Here is a 10,938-nt window from a genome sequence, read left to right as displayed (position 1 = left end):
ACATGGGCCGGTGCCATATTTGAGCTCTAAATATCCACCATCTGTGGCATTTCCTCAGTTCCTCTCAATGTCTCTAAGAAAGTAAGGACATCGTCATGAGAGGAATCAGTGGGGAACAAGAGAGGACTGATTCCAGGGCTGACACAAGTCAACAGGAAGACAACGTGACCCGTAGGGACGTGCAACAATCTCCACTGTGAAACAGCTCTGTGCACAGAGCCCCGCCCCTGCTGTTGGCCACGCCTCCCATGCCCCTCCACGCCCCTCCACGCCCTCCCTACCCCCTCCCCCCCTACGCCCAGCCCCGCAGGCGTAACCGGATGTCCCACCCCCTGACTTCCTCCCACAGATCTTTCGGCTGTGCGGGATTCCATCTTAGGCCGGTGGAACCAAGTCCGCCGCCGATAGAGTCCCGGTTGCGCCTTGGCAGCAAGTAAGATTCCAAATGAGGACTGAGGGGACCTCCTGCCACAGAAATGAGGGGACCCATTAGATGAGAGCCCCAGTCCAACCCAGGGAGGCGCCAGACCAGTCAGGCTGATCTACCATGCACTTCCATTTTGGATCTGTTTGAGGTGAAAGCTTTCTGTGGGGGGCGCTAAGAGTCCCCTGACTTACTGCTAGTCCAGAAGAGGCTCCCGAGTGAGTGCTGAGGGGACCACTCACCCCAGACAGCGGCGGGCTCACCGAGCCTCAGCCAGTCTGTCAGCCCTGACAGACTTCGGGCAGGGGCGATGGGAACTGTGGCTGACTTCTGCCTCCAGAGTCTGAGGGAGGTGAGAGCTTAGTCTGAGGTAGTTGGTGTCACGTCGGCAAAGGCAGGAGTCCCGGCGAGGACCCCGCGTGAGTTCTCATGCTTCCACTGATCCCGGGTAGCAGTTGTGGCACGGCGTCAAGCCTGTGTTGTCAGCTCTTGATGCCGGTGGATGGGGTGGCTCTTCACTTCCTTTCTGGGTGTCTAAGACTTGTGGGGCCTCGATTGGAAGGTGGAGCGTCAGGTGATAGATGGCAGCGGGCATAACACCAAGCGGTATTCAGGTTGCCTAGCGCATGTGAGGATTGTGGGCTCGACCAACTGATGGCGGAGGAGCTCCACGGAGCCCTTCCCCTGTTGTCAGCCCTGCGAGGCGCAGGGAAGGGATGGTGGGCGGAGGCTACTTTTCCTTTCCTCCTCTGGGGCTCAGGAGGTTAAAGGATTTGTTAAGTCAGCAGGAGTTCCAGGCCCTGGCAGAGGTCATTGAGCCATATTTCAAGGGCAAACTCGCCACATACGAGTGTAGTTGCACAGATCACTGGGAACCCTTGGGAGATTCTGAGCAGTGATAGCCAGAGGAGACACCCAATCACTCCTCCATGGCGTTCACTGAAATGTGAGGGCTTTTATTGTCAATGGGTTAAAGTGAGTTTCCTGAAAGAGGTTTGAGGGGCCTGCCCACCACAGAACATACTGGTCCCAGAGTGTCTAGCCCCTACTGTGAATACTGGTAAGCCTGGCTATGGTGACTAGATGAGACTTTTCATGCTTTCTCACTTGTCTAAGGGAGAACAGGCCTTTGGGGAGCAAGAGTGGCATTAGGAATCAGACGTGTTCTGTCTGAGGCCCAACCATTAGCCACAGTAAAGACCTTGAGTGAGGGCTGAGAGAACTACCCATCCCAGAAGACTGGAACCTATCATAACCCTACTTAGTTCCCGTGACAGCCCTTGGAAGTTCTGGGCAGAGCGCTCACGCTGAGACATTCCCTCATTTCCTGGGTAGTGAACTGAGGGTGATGAAAGTTCATCCGGGGAAGTGATATCAGATCCCGGGCCCTACCAGTAGTCGAAGAAAGCACCCCAAGTGAGACTGATGGAGACACCCACTTCAGAACAGACTGATAGCTACAGAACTGTGTCCCTTTGTCACACCTGCAAAATTGGATGTGATGGGCCCCTAATTCCTCCCAGGGCAAGAGTCTTATACACTGTCAAGATTCAAGATATAGATCGTGATTGAGCAAACACTTGACCATCCACTTGAATGCAGAGGGGACCCCATGATATCTGCCCTACGCCTATACTTGTTTCCTGAAAAGCCGCAGACAAAAATGGTCAGAAATCTCTTTTTTTTAAGTTTATTTTATTTATTTTGAGAGAGCACAAGAGGGGCAGAGAGAGAGGGGGAGAGAGAGAGAGAGAGAAAGAGAGAGAGAGAGAGACAGAGAATCCCAAGCAGGCTCCTCACTGCCAGCATGGAGCCTGATGTGGGGCTTGAACCCACAAACCGTGAGATCATGACCTGAGCCGAAATCGAGAGTCAGATGCTTAACTGACTGAGCCACCCAGGCGCCCCTGTCAGAATTCTTAGCACTACAGGTTATACACTGTGGTCCTAGGGAGGTGGCAGTCTTGGTCTGCAGGGGGCGGGTTCAGATTATCAGTGGATAGAGTGACCAGACAATGCAGGAATTTGTATAGAAACTCACAGTAAAGAGCGAAAACAATCCAGCCCAGAACATACGATCACTGGGGAGCCCCCATACCTTTATTGGATCAGGGTAACTGGGCAAGTATCCCATGCTAAATTGTGTATTCTCTTCCTTCCTGGGCATTTCAGGCGGTTGAGGTCCTTGGCCTACGTGCCCACGTTACACGAGGTCCTCAAAGGAAGGATCCCAGGGCTTGCCAACAGTCACAGCAAGCATCCTGAATGAGGTCCAAAGGGCTTACTCACCTGAGAACAGAGGGACCCCTAGAATGCCTAGCTCCTCCTATTACTCCAGGAAAAACCCAATAAAGGTGGATACATGGCATCCTCCCTAAACTTCTTGGGGTGACTCAGGAAAATAAAGCACTCTTGTATCATGAGTGATTAACATCACTTGGCAGACTAGTCCTGCCTGAGGCCCTACCAGTAGCCAAGGCAAGTACTTTGAGTGCATACTGAGGTACTGCTGACCACAAGAGAATGGGGAAGACAAGCCTAGCCTGGCCCTGTTCAGTGCTGAGAGGCTATGGGCAAGGCTCTATGGTAGTCGTGACCACTAATTACCTCTTCCCCATCTTGAGGTGAAGCCTTTGGTCTCAGGGGGCAGTGCTAGTTCAGGAAATGAAGAGATCCCAGGATTTGCCTGGATTCAAAGCAGGGCAACGGAGTGAAAACTGGGGGGGTAGAGGTGGGGGGGAGGTGGGCACTGACACCAGTACAAATAGCATCCACAGAATCTAGCTCCTGTTGTCAGCCCTGGGAAACCCCAGGTAGGCTTTCTGGAGGAGGTACCTCCAGGGTTCCTGGTCTTAGGAGATGTGACTTTGGTCTTAGGGGCACCACCTCATAGTAGCATGGGGAGATGAGCCAAGCCCTGTTGAATGCCAAGGTAATGAACTTGAGTGAGGTTTGATGGGAGCACCCTCAGAACAGAAATGGCTCTGTAGAGCCAACCACACCTGCCTAGTGTGATCCCTGAGAATTCTCAGCCTGGGTTTACTAGCAGCATCCTCCGGAGCATTAAGACTTCCTCCTTCATGCCCTTCTGGGACACAGCGACCAGGAGTCAGGAAACCTGTGAGGCCCTATAGCAGTGTTGTCAGGAGAAGTCCATTGGAGACAGCTCTTAATCAGTGCCACCCCAGTTGAGTTTAGCAGCTGAGGCTACTCACATCTGCCTTCTTCCTCTTAGGTGGCGATTCCCCATTGCCTACCTTTTTGTCCACACTCCTGCCTACTGCCATCCACAAGAAATATCATGCCTCTGCCCCAGAAGAGTCCACAATACTCATGTGATCGATGCCTTCCAGCCCGCACTGTGACCCAGGGCCTGGAGGATGCACACGACTCCAAGGCTCTGGAGGAGACCTGTCTCTCCTCCCATCCTCTAATGCCTGGCACTTCGAAGAAGGCTCCAGGTGCTGGTATACCCAGCAACCCTGAGAATCCTCAGAGTTTCTGCTCCTCTTCCATTGCCATCACAACCACCTCAACAAGTGAGCTGAATGAGGGCTCCGATAGCCAAGAAGAGGAGGATAGCACCTCAGGGGCTGGGCCAGATGCCAAGAATGTGCCCATAGATGCTCTAGATAAGATGGTGGCTTTGTTGGTGGATTTCATGCTGTTCAAGTATCTAAAGAAAGAGCTCATGACGAAGGCAGATATGAAGATCATCATCAAAGGGTATGAAGAGCACTTCGCTGAGGTCTTCCTGAAAGCCTCTGAGCGCATGGAGATGGTCTTCGGCCTTGATGTGAAGGAAGTGGATCCCATCAACCACTGCTATGCCTTCTTCATCAAATTGGGCCTCACCTATGATGGGGTGCTGCATGGTAAAGAGGGCATACCCAAGACGGGTGTCCTGATACTTATCCTGGGTGTGATCTTCATGAAGGGCAACAGTGCCACTGAAAAGGAAGTCTGGGAAGTTCTGAAGTTGACGGGGATATATCCCGGGAGGAAGCACTCCCTCTTTGGGGACCCCAGGAAGCTCATCACCCAAGATTTCGTGAAGGGAAAGTACCTGGAATACCGCCAGGTGGCCAACAGTGATCCCGCACAATTTGAATTCCTCTGGGGCTCAAGAGCCCACGCTGAAACCACCAAGATGAAAGTCCTGGAGTTTCTGGCCAAGGTTCATGGGACTGACCCGAGTTCTTTCCCATCTCAGTATGAGGAGGCTTTGCAAGAAGAAGAAGAGAGAACCCGAGCCAGAATGTCAGCCATGGCTATCTCTACTTCTGTGGCCACTACAAGTTTCTAGTGCCAAGTCCAGTCACTTCTCTTGCCCCTAGTGAAGCCTGAGGCAGGTATTTCACTTTGTCTTTGAGAAGGTCAGTTAGTGTTCATAGAATTTAGGTCTGTGATAAGGTGAAAGCAATAGTTTATATGCCTATGTGTTCCTATATTGTGTAACTTGAAAATTATTTTTTAAACTTACGCATTTGTTTAAATAGTGTTTCTTTTGATATAGATTCAATTAGTTAAAATCTCCAAGTTTATGAAAGTATAGATCACAAATTTAATGCTATGATGAGGTTTAATATAGTGTGAGTTTTGTTATTTTATTAAACTAATTGTGAAACCATCTTAAATAATTACTTGGAAAAGATAACTTGGAACTGCAGTAGGTATTTACTACAAATCTGAGAGTGATCAGTTTTAAGGTGGTTGAGTTCAATAAATGGAAAAAAAAATTGTCAATCTGTGGCCCCCTTTTGCCTTTTATATTTTTTTATAAAATTAGATTATATATTCTTTAATATGCTGAACTTGTTTATGGATATATAAAAATAAATGTCAATAAATTAGACCCCCTGTTTGTTTCTTTTATTCCCCAAGCCTTAACTGAACATTTGCTTTTGGAAATCACTATGGTGGTCTTGGAGATTCTAGCATTAACAAGACCTACGACCTGCCCTTTTAATTTTTATCTATAGGATCAGCAATCCTGTAATTATGGTGGGATATCTTCTCATATCTAAGGGGCAAGTAAAAGAAGGAGTTAGTATGTGAGTGGAGGTGTTCCATTTGAGACTGTAAAATGTTAGTGCCCTGGAGAAAGTAAATTTGGGGATTGGGGAACCTGGAATTCCTATAGTGAGTGTTAATTTTTAACTTAAATTTGGATGTAGGCAAGCTGAGCCTGCGGGGGGTGGTGATCAGATATTAGAGCTTCAGATAGTTTGTCACTGAATTGAGACTCACAAATCCTGATTGCAAAACTGTTCTTTTATTTACTTTGGGTAATGGTTAAAAAAGACATAAATCTCCATTGGGGCAGGAATACAAGTTGTTCTGTGATATTGTTCCTGTGCCATTGAACATAATTCACAAATGAAGTTTTTAAACACTTTTTTAAATGTTTATTTATTTGGGGGGGGGGGTGGTGTGTGGGATGGGGAGTGGCAGAGAGAAAGGGAGAGAATGAAACCCAAGTAAGCTCCATGCTGTCAGTGCAGAGCCTGACACAGAGCCTTTATGATCTCATAAACCTCAAGATCATGACCTGAGCTAAACCAAGAGCTGGACTCTCAAATGAGTGAGCCACCCAAACACCCCCACAAACTAATTTTTATACACGTAGTCTTCGAAGAGTTTTGAGAGATAACTGATACTTCATTGAGGTAAGATACCAGGAAACCATTGGGTTGGCTTTTGTTGCCCTGGCCTGGGAGAGCCTGAGACTACTCCATTTAAGGCATACTTTAAATAAGTTATTTTCAGTGTGATTTTGCATAGTCTAAGAAATGCTTATATTTTTATGACTGTGAAATTAATGAGAATAGGAGTGATTTGAATGGAACAGAAGCTAGGGAGGCAAGTACTTGGTCCTTGTCACAAATTCTAGGAATTTTGAGTTGCATCCAGATGGAGAAGAAATTCTCTATTATTAAAGAACACAACATCAGAGGGGATATATTTACTGAGGTTTACTTGCTAAGTAGCATTTTGGTTGATCTGACATTCCATGCCCTGTAGTACTTCATGTTTTTTGAAACAAACTAGATTTTTAAAAAATCACTTAGGTGAGGTTGATGGGATCTGTGGTTAAAATAATTGCAGTAATAACTGTCATTGATTAAAGACCTAAGTTATGTCAGACACTATAACAGGTGCCTTACATATATATTGAATTCTTTCAGACAGTTCCATATGACAAGGCTTATCGACTCTTCAGATGAAGAACCTAAGATTTACAATGCTTGGGAATGTGCCCAAGTGCACAGGTCTGGTATGTGACAGAACTGAGGCTAGAGTTGTGGTCTGAGTTCTTCTGGAGCCCACTTGCTTCCACTCCTCCTGCCTGAGGCTCATACTCTAGATTTATTTCTCTTCTCACTATTCCATATTGCCTCTTAGGATAAAAAGGACTTTGAATCTCAAGTACTAAACACACATGTCAAGAACAAAGGTGAAAAATGATAATCAAATGCAATTTGGGAATTGTCTGTAGGCTTCACTTACCTAGGGTCCTGCTGCCCTTAACCCCAGGGTTACTCCTGCACTCCTGCACTCTGTTATTTTCTTGATACCTGTTAAATTCAATGTTTATTATATTTTAAGGGATTATTTTCCAGTTTCCCTGTCCAGCAGTAAATTTTAGCTCCACAACTTTAATAAGCTAGTCCCTGTAACAATGAAAGTCAGTCTCAAACTGGACTTTGTAGCCATCACATGGATGTTTGTAAACATTCAAATCTGACCTTTTCCACTAACTTGTTAGATATACTGATATATATCAGTATATCTATATATCAGTGGATATAGATATAGATTTAGATATGGATATACTGATAGATATAACTTGTTAGATATACTGCTTTCTGATTACTATGGGAAAAGTCTACAAAAAAAGAAGCATTGACATCAAGAAGTTAAATTCATTTCTTTGCTGCTGAAATGCAAAAGGTAGTTCAGAATACTAGTTTTGGGCTTAAAGCTATCCCTGTCTTCCATGCACTTGAACTGAGCTTCATCTCAGTCTTGCTTAAACTAATGTGATCCTGGTGTGCTCCATTGTAGATGACATTCAAGCTGAAGGGCAGTGGATTCATACTTTTCAAGTACTGCAAATTGTTTTAACCTCAAGCCAATTACCAGACCCTCTACCTGAGTGTACTTCTATTTTACTTTTTTTTTGAGAAAATGTAACCAAGGTTACTCTAAATTCAGCAACTCCTTAAAGCAAAAACTTCATTTTATTAGCTATTTGTCATAGACTCTAAGCCTAAAGTTTTCTCTTGGCCAGCAAGGGAACAGGACACAGGATGAAAAACAAAAGATGGCTAATGCCCAGGAAAAGACAAGAGCCCCGAATAAGGGTCCTTGCCCCATATTTATTAAGATCAGAAGACTTACAAACGTGATGGGTGTGCACAAAGAGACAATGAATCTGTGAACATTAACTTAGGGGTGTGAGGGAAAGGGGGTTTTGAAGATATACAGTGTTTGGGGTTTGGGTCAATATAAAACAAAATCCTGGCGCCGGGCAGATGGGCAGATGGTTGTTAATGGCAGACAGGAGGCACCGTGTTTGTGTATCTTAGCTAGCCTAGGGAATAAGACAGAGCAGATAACCTGAGGGTTAACAAGGCACCTTTTCTTTTGTTAATCAGCTCTGCTCTGGGCAGCATCACCCACAGCACAGTGCAGTGCAGTGGTCTATAGCCCTATTTACCTGCTTACCTAACTTGGTTCTTCCCTCCCGTGAAAGCAGCTTTCTGCTATAGTACTAAATTGGGGGGCATATTTCGCCTTGAGTGACTAATCTTGCTTACCTCATATACCTTTGTATTGGGGGGCCTTACCCCCTCTCTCCTGGGTGCCTTTGCACCTCCCTGCTCTATCCTGGGGTTCCTAATCTTGTGTACCAAACTCAGGTGTGAGCATCCTATGGTTTTGTACTTCTTTATGCCTTGTTAACCCATTGGTGTTAGCCCAAGGGATTCTTAAGTTTATTCCATACAGCTATGAGAGCATTCATTGACACCCATAAGATCATGTTTAAAGACATATGTTAGGCAAATTATTTGTCAGGCTGTTTAATGTACATAAGGCAATCCAGAACCTAAGCTGTTTCCTAGGTTTCTGCTGCCCCTTAGCTATCTGCAGCCCAGGGATTAGGAACTATTTTCAAAGATGATGGAAATCTGCTGGTAATGTTATCATCGCAAATCTATAACTGATATTCAGCACAGATGTTTTGGATGCATTTCACTGTCCTTTTATTGGAAAGGAACAAAACAATGCAATACATAGTTTGTCTGTTTTCCTGTCATTGGACATGCATCCAATGGGAATATTCTGAAAAAGATCATCTATCTTTGAAAAACTTAATGAGATATGCCTGCCTTATGCTATACCCTGTACATTGTAGTTTCTGGTTAATTTTATTTTTTGCTTCCCTGCTGAGCCACTCCTAGATGGGCAGGAGTCGCCAGGTGATACCACCCTCTGCAACCATATTTCTCCTGAAAGTGACGTCAGACTATCTGCTGGCTTCCCAAGTTGCTGTAGTCATTTCATTATAGCCTAGTTGATCTCTAATATCTGTGCTCTTACTTAGATATCAATATTTAACCTTGGAGCTACAAATTTATAATCAACAATTATTCTTCTTCAGTATTTCTCTAATCAGTGACAGCACACATTTCATGGTGAGATTTCAGACATTGGACTGGATGGTTGGGGAAATACATTTTAATAAGAGTTTCTTTTTTCAAATGTTTATTTAGTTTTGAGAGAGTGAGAGAGAGTAGAGGAGGGGCAGAGAGAGAAGGAGACAGGAGACAGAGAATCCCAAGCAGGGGAGCCCAACATGGGGGCTGGAACCCACGAACTGTGAGATCATGACCTGAACTGAAATCAAGCATCATAGCTTAATCAACGGAGCCACCCAGGCACCCCGATGAGAGTCTCTATCAGAGAAATTTCTACCATGATACAGAATTGATAACCTCATTTAATAACTTATAAGGCCAGCTCTGACTTTAGCCTGTATCACTATCTGTTTATAAAAGCCTCTCGAATGGAATAGTTTAAGTCTAGGTATTTCAAGCATAACTATGCCTTCTTTTTGTTATGCTCATTTTTAAAAAGTCCTAAAATATTCTGAGAGATAAAATGAGAATAACCTATAAATATTACCTACTCTATGTTTTAGCTAGATCATGGCTGCCTTAAAATAAAATGCGTTAACAAGTTTGAAGGAACAATTTAATGAAAATGATCTTACTGTGATCATATGAGTATATGTCATCACAGTGGGAGTTTTAGCTTTTGGTTACCAGCAGGATGCAGATGTTGATTCACATAATATATTTAATGGCTTTGCCTCTTCTCCAAATCATTGGGATTAACTATTAAAGATGTAAGGATGTAAACAGAAGAAAAGTTATTCTATCAGATAGTTTACAAATAATTTTTACGTTCAGATTCATTAGGGGTTTTAAGGCTGATCACATTAACCGAGCAATCTACCATATATCATATTCCTCCTCTTTGGGCTTCAAGACAGTTTTATTTACTACCATGTTAAAGTACTGTGTATATCTTTCAGACTACTTAAAATTTAAATTTTACCTTTGTATCTCTTTGCATTGATACTTATTTATATATATATATATTATATATATAATATATATATATCTTTGTAAAGACAAAAATTTGTAAGTTTTAGGGTATATATATATTTATCTGATTTTACCACAACATAAATATATTTAAGGATTGATAATTTCTCATTTTTTCTCACAATTCATTCCTAAAGAGCACATTTTGTACTTTGTTAACAATAAACTATAGTGTTTTGCCCTAGGAACACTCTTAAAAATTTTTATTGGTAGATACTAATCAGAGGTAATGTTTTAAAATAGTGAAGATAACCCCTAAGAGAGATATTCAGATTTCTCAAATGTTTTATAGAAATTGCAGTTTCTATTCCATGATCATGGATTGGAAGAACAAATATTGTTAAACTGTCGATACTTCCCAAAGCAATCCACACATTCAATGCAATCCCAATTAAAATAGCACCAACATTTTTCCCTGAGCTAGAACAAACAATCCTAAGATTTGTATGGAACCCAAAAGACCCTAAATAGCCAAAGTAGTGTTGAAAGAAAACCAAAGTGGGAGGCATCACAATCCCAGAGTTTAACATGTATTACTAAACTGTAATCATCAAGATGGTATGGTATTGGCATAAAAACAGACACACAGATCAATGGAATAGAATAGAGAACCTGGAATTGGACCCACAAATGTATGGTCAACTAATCTTCAACAAAGCAGGAAAGATATCCAATGGAAAAAAATCTCTTTAGCAAATGGTGCTGGGAGAACTGGACAGCAGCATGCAGAAGAATGAAACTGGACCACTTTCTTACACCATATACAAAAATAAATTCAAAATGGATGAAATACCTAAATGTGAGACAAGAAACCATCAAAATCCTAGAGGAGAAAAC

The 10,938-nt window shown here is 43.6% G+C and overlaps 1 protein-coding gene across 1 annotated transcript; it reads left to right on the top strand.

Moving 5' to 3' along the window:
• The first annotated feature begins 331 nt into the window (after nucleotides 1–331).
• LOC145714686 (melanoma-associated antigen B16-like) lies at nucleotides 332–5,230 on the top strand. The gene is made up of 2 exons (XM_081794367.1): nucleotides 332–433; nucleotides 3,660–5,230. Exon 2 carries the CDS (start codon nucleotides 3,726–3,728, stop codon nucleotides 4,728–4,730), a length of 1,005 nt encoding a protein of 334 aa, XP_081650493.1. The 5' UTR covers nucleotides 332–433; nucleotides 3,660–3,725; the 3' UTR covers nucleotides 4,731–5,230.
• The last annotated feature ends 5,708 nt before the right edge of the window (nucleotides 5,231–10,938 follow it).

This window comes from Panthera onca, chromosome X, assembly GCF_046562875.1.
Source record: "Panthera onca isolate mPanOnc1 chromosome X, mPanOnc1 haplotype 2, whole genome shotgun sequence".
Classification (NCBI taxonomy): Eukaryota; Metazoa; Chordata; class Mammalia; order Carnivora; family Felidae; genus Panthera; species Panthera onca.
Note: the sequence above shows the minus strand (reverse complement) of the source record. Positions and strands in the feature narration are given on the sequence as shown.

Coding starts and splice junctions, on each gene's coding strand:
- LOC145714686 (XM_081794367.1), top strand. CDS start 3,726: ATGCCTCTGCCCCAGAAGAGTCCACAATACTCATGTGATCGATGCCTT.